At 37.6% G+C, this 13,504-nt stretch overlaps 1 protein-coding gene across 2 annotated transcripts; it reads right to left on the bottom strand.

Moving 5' to 3' along the window:
- Positions 1–13: 13 nt before the first annotated feature.
- LOC109057240 (rab GTPase-binding effector protein 2-like) lies at positions 14–12,207 on the bottom strand. 2 transcript variants are annotated; one of them, XM_042726321.1, is made up of 13 exons: positions 11,940–12,207; positions 6,743–6,907; positions 5,398–5,486; positions 4,876–5,232; positions 4,480–4,575; positions 3,465–3,563; positions 3,254–3,364; positions 3,043–3,121; positions 2,790–2,801; positions 2,599–2,654; positions 1,893–1,991; positions 1,694–1,810; positions 14–1,489 (listed from the first exon to the last, which is right to left on the bottom strand). In XM_042726321.1, exons 1-13 carry the CDS (start codon positions 11,986–11,988, stop codon positions 1,388–1,390), a joined length of 1,431 nt encoding a protein of 476 aa, XP_042582255.1. In that variant the 5' UTR covers positions 11,989–12,207; the 3' UTR covers positions 14–1,387. The 2 variants fall into 2 exon arrangements, with proteins under 2 accessions (XP_042582255.1, XP_042582260.1); XM_042726326.1 differs by having other exon boundaries at positions 6,743–6,904.
- Positions 12,208–13,504: the final 1,297 nt, after the last annotated feature.

Here is a 13,504-nt window from a genome sequence, read left to right as displayed (position 1 = left end):
TGTGGTCCGTTACTGTCTTTTAGTTGCATCTTTATTTTTTCATACACATGTAATGCACTCAGATTTGTTACTAACATTGTGCTACACTGATATGAATGAACATTTATTAGCTCCATTCAAACTTAGATTTAGTGTTTTATCATCTCATTAACATACCACTGATCTTCCACTGTTCATTGGCTCAGGCACCAGATACTTCATAATGAAATGTTGGCTCTTTCCATTACAGTGAGTTTGGCCTTAAATTGAATGCACAAATAACTATACTAGGGTAGGTAGTATTATAGCAGGGGGCAACTGTTACACACAAAATGTATTCAGGTTAAAATGATTGCACCTTTTCAGTATAAGTTCTCTATCTGCCTGAGAACAGTAAATATGAATATTTCACTTTGAAATAAAGTCTCAACAAAAAACCATTAGAGGTACAAAAAATATTTGAAGGTGTAATATTTTAAGGTTTTAATGCAATTTATTTCAAGTAATATTTATTTGATCTCTTAAAGGAATATTCTATCACTATTGCTGGTAGATATCATAAAAGATTTCAACATGACTGTGAAGCTGGAGGCAATTGTAACTACTTATGAATACAAATTGTATGAATTTGAAGATTTAATCTTTAAAACACTAATATATTGTTAGACTAGCATCTAGTCAACAACTAATCACACTTCACTTATTAAAAGTGTAGTAAAAAGGTTGCATCTCATTTCAAACAATTATAATGCATTTTCCATTTAATCTTTCACTTCAAAACATTATTTAAGACAGCTAAAATAATTAGTACCATATAAAGGTGAAAAACATATTATATGGAATAATATTAAATATTATGATAGTCCTTCTCATTATATGTTTATTAATGATATTGTTACTTTGGCACATATAATTTTTTCTTATAGCGATGGCTGGTAGATCTGTAGTAGTCTGGGTTATATAGGAAAAAATATATATTATAAAGTTACAACTGCCCCCAGTATGGTTTTTTTGGTTTTTATTTTGCTGGTGCTGAAAATATGTCACATATATCCATCAGTGTCTATTAGGTTAAAAGGATTAAGCCGGGGAGATAAAACTTACACTGTCTAGTAGTCTAGTACAGCTGGTAGTCAGTGTATTAGCCTTTCACAAAATTCAAGTATTAGCAATTCCAGTTTGTCCAGATTGAAAAGGTATCATGCTTTATAGTTTGAGTTCATTAGAAGAAGTGTGAACCCACGAGTGCAGGAAAGGCCGGTCAGTTCATGTCACTGCAGTCTTTTTTTATTTAGTTTTTGTTATGTAGGCAGCCCACCTCAGCTTGGCCCTTTCTGAGGACCAACTCCTTGCCCACCAGAGTCTCTTCCCTTTGGTTGGCCAAAATGTCACCTATTCTTATACAGTTTCATGTGGCATCAGCAGGTAAATCAGAGTCTTCGATCTCCTCCCCTAGTATGTGCTTCACTTGGTTCAAAGATTCTGCTTGGCGAATCTGTTCCAATTGCACCTGAGAACGCAGAGAGAAGAAATGAAAAGACTATTTCAAAAAACTTCAGCTTAAAATTTTTGTCACAGACAGAGTATAAATCATGTAGTACGGACACAGCCTGTGTCATGTGTGCCATCAACAATTGATGAACTATGTCAACAGACACAGCAGAATTTATGCAGGTTAGACGAAGAGGACGCTGATCCTAAATCAGTGAAGTACCTGCAGTGACTGTGACAACTTCACAAAATCCTTCTGCACAGCTTGACTAGTGTCTAGTTGAGTGCGCAGACTGATCACCTGACTGCGACACTCTAAACACTGCTGCTGTAATGCTGCCTGAAAGACATAGAGAGATGTAAACTACTATATAATCAAATGTAATGATATTCACCTATTCACACCAAGATGCAGACCCTACCTTCTCCTGGGTGTGAGATTTGTTCTCCTTCTGAAGGTGAGAAAGCGCCACTCGCAGACCCTGCACCTCCACACGACACTCCTGCAGCTCGGCCTCCAACTGCACACACAGATGGGACAATGATACGTTCTTATTGGAATACTAGCGTACTGCGTTGTACACTCAATGTGTCAAACAGTTAGGCATTATACAACAAACTTTCCAAACAACACTACACTACATTGCTTTCACATGACCTCATTATGTGCAAGATTAATTTTGTGAATGCAATTATAAAGGGATAAATAATTTTTCTACTTTGTAATGTTGTGTTAAAAATGTCTTGACTATTGGTAGTCTGATTAAATGAGTCAAGCACAGATACATAAATACAGACACATAAACACGCGTATTAAATATTTACACTTTCTAAATATGATAACAACAACGACAGCAATATACAGATGTTCTTCCTTCCGGTTCATTTGTCACAATGAAATTGGCAGGCCAAGTTAGACTAAAAGCAAAGGACCTTAGCTTACAGAGAAATCCTAAAGGTTACAGTGCCAATGAAGTGCAAACAAGCAAATGGCACTTGAAATTCAAAAAATGAATTCACACAGTGAACTCATATATGAAAAGAAACAAGCAAAGAGATGTGGAGAACATTTTTGAATACGACCTAGTCCCATAAGAAATAACACCTGAGAATTAAAAGCTGCCATACCTTTTCCTTTTGGACCTGTATGCGGTCTGTCTCTACGGTCAGGCTGGCAAGCTTAACTGAGGGAGAGAGAATTCAATCACAAACTGACACTGGACACACAGTTCCATGGCAATACACTAAAATATCAACACCTACCCTCACGTAAATAGGATTTACACTATTGACAAAAAGTTAAAGTATATATGACTTACCTTCTAAAACCTCTGGGGGGGGCAGATGTGAAAGAAAGATGAGGAGAAGAGACAAAAAGAAGAACATGTCATTGAGGAGAAAACACAATCAGAAGCTTCAACAAACAGGACAAATGCCAGACGTGATTGAAATGATTCATTGTGAAACATTTTATTTAAACTTTTTACGAACAGTGAGGGAAAGCAAAGTCTCTTTGTAAAAACATGTATGTCAAAGGCATAAATGTAATGTAATCTAATGATATAGACAGACCGCTCTCTTCTGTACGTGTCTCCAGCTGTTCCTGTAGGTTGACTATTTCAATACGAAGCCTCTCCTCACAGTGCGCTGCCTATGCATAGAGATACACACTGACTTAATGACTTATTAAGACAAATACACACACAACATTCAATTGTTGCATACCTCTGGCCTCCTTTCATCAAACCTGCTTGTAAACACACACACACACTCACAAACATACCTCTAGTGTTGGACTGTGGGGTGGAAGGCTACTTTCATCCACATCAGTGTCTTCACGTTTCAACTTGGAGAGCTCATTACAAACTCTCTTCTGAGAGTAAGACAGCTCTGCCTGGAAAAAGTACACGCAGACTCTTAAACAGTTCGTGATCTCATCAAGATTATGGATTCCTGCTGCCCTTTGACTGGACCATTCACCTGCTGCTACTCACCAATCTGCTCTGAACGGCATTTTGTGACTGGCTAAAAGATTTCTGCAGGTCTTGAAGAAGGGTCTCAGATGTTTGCACCTGAGACTGAAGCACTGATAACTGAAATAGACAAAACACAAATATATCAATATTTGATATATATTTGATTTGATTTCAGTATATTTGATATCTTTGCTTTGAAAGTGATCAGCTGTATATTTGCTATATCAGGGTGTATGCCCAAAACAATTAAACCACATTGAAAAAATATTATATGTGACCCTGGACCACTAAACCAGTTTTAGCAATAGCCAAAAAAAAAAAAAACATTGAATGGGTTAAAAGTTATCGATTTTTCTTTTATGCAAAAAAATCATTAGGATATTAAGTAAAAATCATGTTCCATGAAGATATTTTGTAAATTTTCTACTGTAAATATATCAAAACGTAATTTTTGATTAGTAATATGCATTACTAAGGACTTCATTTGGACAACTTTAAAGGCGATTTTCTCAGTATTTAGATTTTTTTGCTCCCTCACAATCCAGATTTTCAAATAGTTGTATCTCAGCCAAATCTTGTCCTATCTTAATAAGCTTTATTCAGCTTTCAGGTGATGTATAAATCTCTATTTTGAAAAATTGACACTTAAAACTGGTTTTGTGGTCCAGGGTCACGTCACGTCACATTATATTATATCATATCATATCATATCATATCATATCATATCATATCATATCATATCATATCAAATCATATCATATCATATCATATCATATATCATATACTACCACTCCAACGTTTGGGGTCAGTAAAATATTTGTACATAATTTTCAGCAAGGATGCATTAAATTGATTAAAACTGATGGTAAAATAGTCCGTTTCTATTTCAAATAAATGCTGACCCTTTGAACTCTAGTTATTAAAAGAATGTATCACTGTATGACTGTTTTCACAAAAATATTAAGCAATGCACCTGATTCTGAATGTGTTTTATTTGGTTTGTGTGGCAAAAGACAGTAACAGAGCTTCTGACCTGTTTTTGTGTCTCTGTGCTTTGCACATCCAGTTCCCTCTCCAGCTCAGCTTTCTGCTCTTGAAGCTCTGTCACCTCCTCTTGAAGCTCTACAAGCTAAAAATGCCATGATATCAGATTCAACAAGTTAGCTGAAAGACATCATGCACTGACATGGGTGATCTCTAATGCACTGATTAACAAACAACAGGCTAGAAATGTCCCACACCTATAAGAGTAATTTATAGCTGTTAAATGATTTAGAGCCAAGTGTAACTAGAAAAACTTTCCATTACTTTTTAGTATTTTGTTAATTTTCATGACCTCTCCACACCTGGTAACCACAATTTTAAAAATTGCTGATACAGTTTTCCATGGTCGTGGGAATCCTGCTAGAAAAACAAGACGCATACTGACTTGTGCTTGCAATTTGTCCCAGTCTGCATGCGTGACCAGTCTGTGTCCCGGTGGTGGCAGGTAGATCTCTTCAGGCACCAATGTTCCTGTGGACACCAAGGAGGCGGTGTCATCTTGAGGGGGCGGATGTCGGGGCAAAGAGGGTGTGTCCAGAGAGAAAGAAGACAGGGAGGCAGAGTCACAGTGTTTGGGAAAGTAGTCCATCATAAGGCCTGTTGTCTCTGTATCTGAATTCTCTGTCGACAGCTCCAGTGGATCAGATTCTGACCCTGAGCCCTCGTGATCATCACCTCGCGGGGGAGGGGAATCACCCTGTGGAGGAGAGGTACCCTCCACCTTGTCCTTTTTAGAGATCCCCTGCATGCACAAAGAAATGTGTAAAATGTAGAAGTGACAAGTGCATTATAATACAGAAACCAAAAGATCTTTCATAAAGGGAAACAATGTCAGTACATATTTCTTATCCTCAGTACAAACGGGGTAGAAAGAAAAAGAGAAGGCAGGACACAGAAATACACAAACCTTAGTCTCCTTGGGCGAAGCGGCTCTCCTCCACTGTGCTCGTTCTGACTGCAGAACAGATATTCTAGCATCATACTGAGCAACTGTTTCTAAGATGAGGGAAAAAACAGGATGTGAAAAATGTGGGATCAGTCACAAAGTAACACTGAAACACATTCCCTGTCGCTTCCAGTTCTTTGGGTTAAATTACATTTCATTACATTCAAGGTGGTTAAATGAAATGAAATTGCAATCAACTGAACTTCTGAATTCTAACATACTTCTAAATGCAACGGCTTATCGAGCAAGAAAAAAAATATATAAAAAAAAAAAAGAAAAAAAGTGTAAATGCAATTTTATCAAATGCATTTACAAATTTGGCAGATGTTTTTATCCAAAGCGACTTACACGGCATACAAGGTACACATTTTAACAGTTCATGCATTCCCTGGGAATCAAACCCATGACCATTGCATTGCTAGCGCTATGCTCTACTGTTTAAGCTACAGGAATTTGATTGTTAATTGGATTGTGAAAAGTGAGTGTTGCATACAGGAATGAGATTGGCGATAGCGCAGACTTAAATATGTCAGCAGGGATGAAATGAGTTGTATCTTATTTTGAAAGATAACAAGGTCATTGCAATGTCACTGCAGAAGGCTCTGGCCTTATAACTTTATTAGCTAGAGGCCTCCTTACTTTAAAGTGGAAAAGTAAGTCACCCCTACCTTTTATTAGTAAATTACGGAGGTGTTTACTTGTATAAAACTTAAGAAAATCAGATTCTCACTCACAGGCTTAAGATATTTTTGATGAAATCCAAGAGCTTGAAGAAATTGTTAAATAAAGTTGTTATTTTTATATTTTATACAGTAATTCACAAAAAGTAGTAGGTTCCTAGTAGCCAGACTACAGTAACTTGCACTCACAATAAAAAAAAAGACAAATCCAGTCAATTCCTGATAGACAAAATCAAGTCCCATCCTTATTTTTTCTCTTATTAGAGAAGCCATTCGTCACAATAGTGAAATAAATATGATGACAGTTTCCATTTCATGCCAAATTCAACAGAGTTTTTTATGGCGTTTTGCACTTTTGGGTACAAAATGTCATTATTATCATGATGTATGGAAAGAACTGTTCTTCTCATGTGTTTCACAGAAAAAAAACAGGTCTGGAACGACTTGCAAATATTGAATATATTGAAAAAACAATTTTTTTTGGATGAGCTACTCCTCTAAAGACGCACTGTGGCGTTTCTCCACAGAAGTTCCATGATTAATCAACAATGCCCGATCAGACTTGTGCTTTACCTCCACCGTAGGTGACCACACTCCTTCAATCCCCCCTCTCTCTCACTCCTCACCTCTCAGAGCCTCGTGCAAGGACTGAATCTCCTGGTCGCATTGATTTTGCAGTTCCTGCAGCTCCTCCTGTTTGCCAAGCTCGCAGATCCTCGCCACACCCTGCCAGTGCTCCAGCTGAGCTCGACACTCGATTAGCTGCATCCGCAGGTCTGCTTCAGCTTCTACTGAAGGAAAACACAGAAGGACTTCAGAAACTCTTCTGAATAGCCTTGTTCCCTTTCTCCTATACTGTCTTATTTTTAAAGAATCGTTTAATACAGATGCATAATACAAAAATAGGTGCGTGACAGATAAGTGACACACATAGAAGAGCTCTACTTCATTAACAAGATGGATTTTGGCAATAGTACATGCCTACTGAGCACACAGACTTACTTTGTGAACACCTTCCTTACTGTACTTACAGTACAACAAATACATTTATGAAACTAATTACAGTAATTCACAAAAAAGTAGTAGGTTCCTAGTAGCCAGACTGACTTGACTACAACTGAAATCTACCTCCCTTTTACTATATGTACAGTACACAAACATTTTTAGAAAAAAAGGTACTGTAATTTACAGAAAGTATTTTTTCCTATTTCTAAGCTTGTAGTAGGTTTCAAGTTGCCAGTCTGAATTACTACAGGTGAAATTTTGCCAATACCTCCTTTTCTGTAAGTACAATACACAAATATTTTTATTAAAAAGTTACTATAATTAATAATAAAAAAAAAGAAAAGAAATTATGTTCCTGTTAATTATTTATTAAGTTTTTTTTTTAGAGACTTTAGAAAACGATGGCGTGGCTGCCAACATTCGATCTGTGTATCCTTGACGAACGTGTAAATAATAACATCATGCGCATTTTTGTACCCATAGATGTATAGGTAGATTCCCCATTCGATCGCTCCAAGCACGTTGACTCATCTGCGATCTAAATAACAGGGAATCTACTCATTCATATCTATGGCTGTACCTGCATGAATGGTCATGTGACATGTGTTTTGGGTTGTGTAGTGTAGACGGAGATCGTTTCTGAAATGCAACGGAAACGCCAGTGTAGACGAGGATCGTTTTCATTCTAAAACACCATTTTAAAATGAAAACGCACTAGTGTAAACTGGGCCTCAGGTTCACTCTCTGACAGCAGGTGGCGCTTATGGAACAGCAGCAATACAGCATTTCCTTGGTTACCGCTGTAAACAAAGCAGCACTTCAATATGCATTATACAGAGGCAAGATGAAAAAAAAAAGTTTCTAGAGACAGTTCCCCTCAGAGATACATTCATATTAGGCTTGCTGCGATAGATGGTTTTGACGGTGATACCGTTGTTAAGTCACAACACCAGTTACGTCTCTTGCCCACCGCGGCACCGACCCCCACTGTCATTTTATTTTTTATATTTATTTATATTATTTATATTTTTATTCATTTAGTTCTGTAAAAAAAACAGACACTACAATTAAAAACTGCCGAACACAGTCGCATCACAGATCAGATTTAATTTACCCAGTGAGGAGAGGAGAGCTGACTGACAAGAAGAGTGAGGTGAGACCATAGACTGTATGGTCTATGACGATGGTGGATGATTTAGTTTTGACACGAAATGCAAAAGCGCCTGTTTGGAAATATTCTGGATTTTGAAAAGCCTGTTGACTTTTGCCGTTTATCTAAGGTGATTTTGGAAGTTTTAATCTTATTTAATTGGTTCCACATTGTTTGCTGATTTTTATTTAACTTTGTGTCAATTATTTATTTTGACATCAAGATGTATGCCGTGCCTCCAAGCTTTCTTACTTGTTTTGCTAATAAACGTTCTACGTTTCTTATTTATTTGGTTATATATTATACATGTTTACTTAGTCTATTTCCAGTTTTGTATAGCCTACCTATTTAAACTTTATGTAAGTTATTTGTTATTTTATATTAGGCATAGCCTGCCCTATGGCAGGGAGTATTTTTATTTGGTTCGTTAACAAAAGTTCTATGTTTTATATACAGGCCAAAAATGAGTTTGATGTTGTATTTTGTTGTTGCATTCAAGCAAACTGAAGCCCCAAACTGCCGCTAATTCTCAAGTGAAAATACGCACAGCGCTTTTAAGCTATTTAAAAGCGAGGAAAGCAGGAAAAGATGGAAAATTCAAACAAACTAAAAACAAACAATTGCTTTACGCCAAATTGCCACTATTTGAAAGTGAATGTAAAATGCACATGCCACTTTTACAAGCTATTTAAAAGCGAAGGAAAGCGAGAAAGAAGAAGAGGGAACGCCCCGCCCCCACGGTAATACCGGTATTACTGGTGTTGTCACACGACGATTAACCAGTGAAAAATTTCCTCACCGTCACAACCCTAATTCATATATACTCCAACCCCCAATTGTATCACATCTCAACCGGTTTGAATCGTTACATATTTGTATAGATTTTCAACCGGCTCGGGGTGCATCATTACATCCCTATTAAGAAGAGATAGAGCCAATGAACTGTGGTTGGTGAGATTTGCATAATTTCCGACAAAGTACCAAGGAAAGCATGCCCATGAAAGGAAAAACATAATTTAATAAGTTTTCTTTGCCCTGGTCAACAGCCTTGCAGCAGCATTTTGTTCCATCTGTAAGTGTGCAATGGATGACTGATGCAGACCCAAATACAATGAGTTACAATAATCAAGGTGAAAAGTAATAAAAGCATGAATGACCTTCTCCAAGTCATGAAAAGACAAAAATGATTTCAGTCTCGAGATGATCTGTAATTGATAAAAACGGTTCTTAACAACTGAATTTATTTGCTTAGTCAAGCAAAGTTCAGAGTCCTAAATGACACCAAGATTTCTGACCTGTGAAGAGACTGAGGAGAAATGATTGCCAAGCTCCTTTATAACAGCACTTCGCAACTTTGGGGAGCCAAAGGCGATTATTTCTGTTTTATCTTCATTAAGTTGAAGAAAACTACTGGATAACCATTTCTTAATGTCCACAAGGCAGGCCAATAAGGGTTCAATGGAATAGCCAGCTTTTAATGGTAGGTACAGCTGAGTATCATCAGCATATAAGTGAAATGAAATGTTATGCCTCCTTTTAATATCTCCTAAATGTTGCATATATAAATTAAAAAGAAGTGGACCTAAGGTGGATCCTTGAGGTACTCCACAGATAATAGTGGCATATAGTGATAATAGTGTACACTGTGGAAAAATAAATGCACAACATCGACAAACCAGGAATCCCAGCGTGGAGCACAAGGCCATGTGCAGGGGCTGCCAGCAGGGCATTCACACAAGCACGAAGTCAGGTGTCAGACAAAGAGCTGCTCGGATGTTCTGAAACACTAAATATGGTCCACATAAATCCGCAGGACAAGAACAGGACTCAGCAGTGTGAGGGCAGGGTCTGCCTCCTCCGGGGGACCTTGCAGGTTCACCACCTGATCACGAAAGGGAGTGGTTGGACCTTCATGAAGAAACCGGGTGACAGGGACTAGCCGGAGGGCAGGACCTTGTATTTGTATGACTGACCCTCAAAAGCATACCAGAGGAACCAGTCCTGAGGGCAAATGCACTAAAGAATGCTTTTTTGCATCAACAACTTAAACGGGAAGCTTGTGCAGGGCCGGATTCAGAACACTCAGGTCCAGGACTTGTTTGTAAACCTAAGGCTTTTTTGGGGCATGATGAAACACAGGTTGTAAAAGCCTATCTTTACCTCTGCCATAGAGACAGGCTCGGTTGCGTCTTTTGCTAACAAGATTGCAATCTCCATGTAAAATTGGGGCATCGATGTTGGATACTGTCGTGAAACAAACACTCTTGAACTTGGGTGGGCACCTGGTGAACTGGTATAAAGGAGTCTGACTGTCCACAGCAGCCAGCGAGCCGGACTGGGGAGTGCTTACGAATGCTGAGGACAAGAATAGTCAGTTTAAATGAGAAGAGGATCTGCATGGATCAGAGGATCCCGCAATGGGTTGACACGCACCGCATGAGGAAGTGACATGTCATTGAACCACTGAGGTGAAGGAGTGGGTGACTGAGGATGAGGAGGCAGTGCGTCGCTCGTTGTTAGTTGACCCAGAACACCCAGAGATAGAGGGAACTGCTTTCTTGATTACATTTTGGGTACCACCAACCACAATGGCGACGGCGGAACAGAACCAAAATGGCCATTAGGAACCTACTACAACCTTTGGAATATGAAAATAACCTTTTGGTGAACTACTGCAATTATTTTCATGAAAATATTAGTATACTGTACATGCAGTAATGGAGGTATTGTCAAAATGTCACTTTTAGTATGTCAGTCTGGCTACTAGGAACCTACTACAACCTTTGGAATATGAAAAAACCTTTTGGTGAATTTACTGTAATTATTTTCACAAAAAATATTTGTGTACTGTAGATACAGTAAGGGAGGTATTGGCAAGATTTCAGCTGTGGTAAAAAAAAAAAAAGTCTGGCCACCAGAAACCTACTACAATATTTGGAAAAAAAAAAAAACTTTTGGTTCACTTCAGTGTTTTTTCAACAACAACAAAAAAAAAAAAATGTGTTTACTGTACGTACAGTAAAGTAAAAAAAAAATCAAGAAATATATTGTAGTTATGTACTTGTATAAAATGAGGTATTCTAACCTCTATTCAGTCACTCTTGGGTACTACAAGTTTTACAATGTGTACAATTAAATGTTAAAAGTTGTTATTACAATAATTTTATCGTTTTAAACCAGTTGGTGAAATTTTCAGACGGTCCCTTAAGCATCGTGTACCGTGATACTGCGTCAAAGCTTTTCTCTGCAGCTAAAATAGACGTAGGAGTTTTTAATGTATTTTTGTATGTATTTTTTATTTCGATATACACTGGCTGAATATTGTTAACTCTAATCGAGGTAGTGATATCTTTGCAGGAACGTCTACTTGATAGAAGAGTGGCAAGGGAAAGCAAAAATCCGGCAAATACCGAACCTAAAACTTTACGGCGCAAAAACACGACTGTCCTCAAAGCATGCCCACATTTTGTTTAATGCATATACAAGGTCTTATTTAAGAGCTTCGGCAGCTAACGTTTACATGATCAGATATGTTTGCACGCCAAGCTGAAATGGTAATTACTTACTAATTTCATCGCAACAATCTCGGAATAATTGCCCAAATGTGTTTATATCGACACAAACCTCTACTTTTAGACTGTCGTTTAAGATGAACTGGTTGTTCATACCATTGTTCTTCTCTTCATTGCGCGATGCTGTCGTGTCCGACATTTCCATGGTTTCACGGCATTTGTCTCAATATTTTCATTTCGTTTCGATATTCTTCCCCTCGCCCGCATCCGTCTTCCTTTTCCTGTGTGAAGTGCAGCAGGTCCGGCCTTCAACAAAACTGCAACAAGAGTTCAGGAAACAACTTTCCCCGGTTAAGTCCTGCGGATATTACCTAACCATCCTCCCCAGAGTCGCACACGCGCACAGCTGTCTCAAAACCTAGTGAGCTCATTACACAGAGCGCGGCATCAACGCGCCTGTGATGCTGTCTATGTAGACAGTGTACTAGGATTTGAAACATAGCCGAAGCGGATCCATGCGATCCCATGCTGTCTTCGTTGTAAAATATACACAATATATGCATTTGAATGACAAAAAATAAATAAATAATAAAAAAAAAAACCCTTGAAACATAAAACACTTGGCAGGTTGTCGATTACGGACGGTAGGTTTTAAAATGCAGGATATAACTTACCCTATATAATGGCCATGAGAAACATTTTCCGCAGTTTTGTTGCTGCGGAGTTTTTTTACTTCAAAATCACAATAAAATAAAGTTGTGATCAAGTCGCTTTCATATTCTAGTCTATTTTTCATATTAAATATTTTACGATTTCTGTAGAAACTGTTTGAAAATGCTACTGATGTCAACGGATTAAAAAAAAAAAAGTCTGATGCGGGAAAAATGGTTCCCACTGTTTGTGACCAATGAATTTGCATGCAATTTTTAGTAACCTTTGTGGTCAATTCTGATAAATGAACAAGGATTTGTTATAATCGTTTTGACATTAAGTGGCATGGCATCTGCCAAAATTCTAAAGCTTTTCAAATTTATGTAATTGCCCTAATGCATTTTTTTTTTTATGTTTTTTTGTCTTTCTTCTTATTTTTATTTGTCTTTGTTTATATTTACGTTTGTATTCAATTGTAATTTTTGTTGTTGCTGCAGTTATGTTTTGTATGCTTTGAGATGTGCAATGTTTCCCTGTTCACATTAAGTCTTTGTTTGATGGAACTGAATAAAGGGAGAAAAAAAAAACCTTCCCGGTATGCTCAGTGGCACATCCGATCCGGTGACACTTCCGGTTTTCAGTGTCAGTGGAACTGATCTGCACTGATGTACAGTAGACCAGTGGTCAGTGGAGAGTGGCATGTGTCGATGGATGCGTCACTGAACATCACTGTATGTTCACGACAGAACCACATTTAATTGATGACACGTTTCTGTCAAACATAGGATCAGTAACATGGCGGAGTTAATTTATACAACAACCATTAGGCTTCTTCATGTTTAATATTTGTCTTGTGTCCCATATATATTTATATCTATTATACACTTTGTTTTATATAGCCTACTTTATACAATCTGTTTAAATACATATTCTGAATATGTAAATAGCGACAATGTCAGATTTTTAAATAAATGTCAAGTATACGTATTTACACGTCTGTATTTTTCCCCCAAACATTTGTAGGCTATTTGAGAGGCATGTGCCACTGAATGTTGTGTATTATGTTGCTG

The sequence above is a fragment of the Cyprinus carpio genome, chromosome A3 (assembly GCF_018340385.1).
Source record: "Cyprinus carpio isolate SPL01 chromosome A3, ASM1834038v1, whole genome shotgun sequence".
Lineage (NCBI taxonomy): Eukaryota > Metazoa > Chordata > Actinopteri > Cypriniformes > Cyprinidae > Cyprinus > Cyprinus carpio.
Note: the sequence above shows the minus strand (reverse complement) of the source record. Positions and strands in the feature narration are given on the sequence as shown.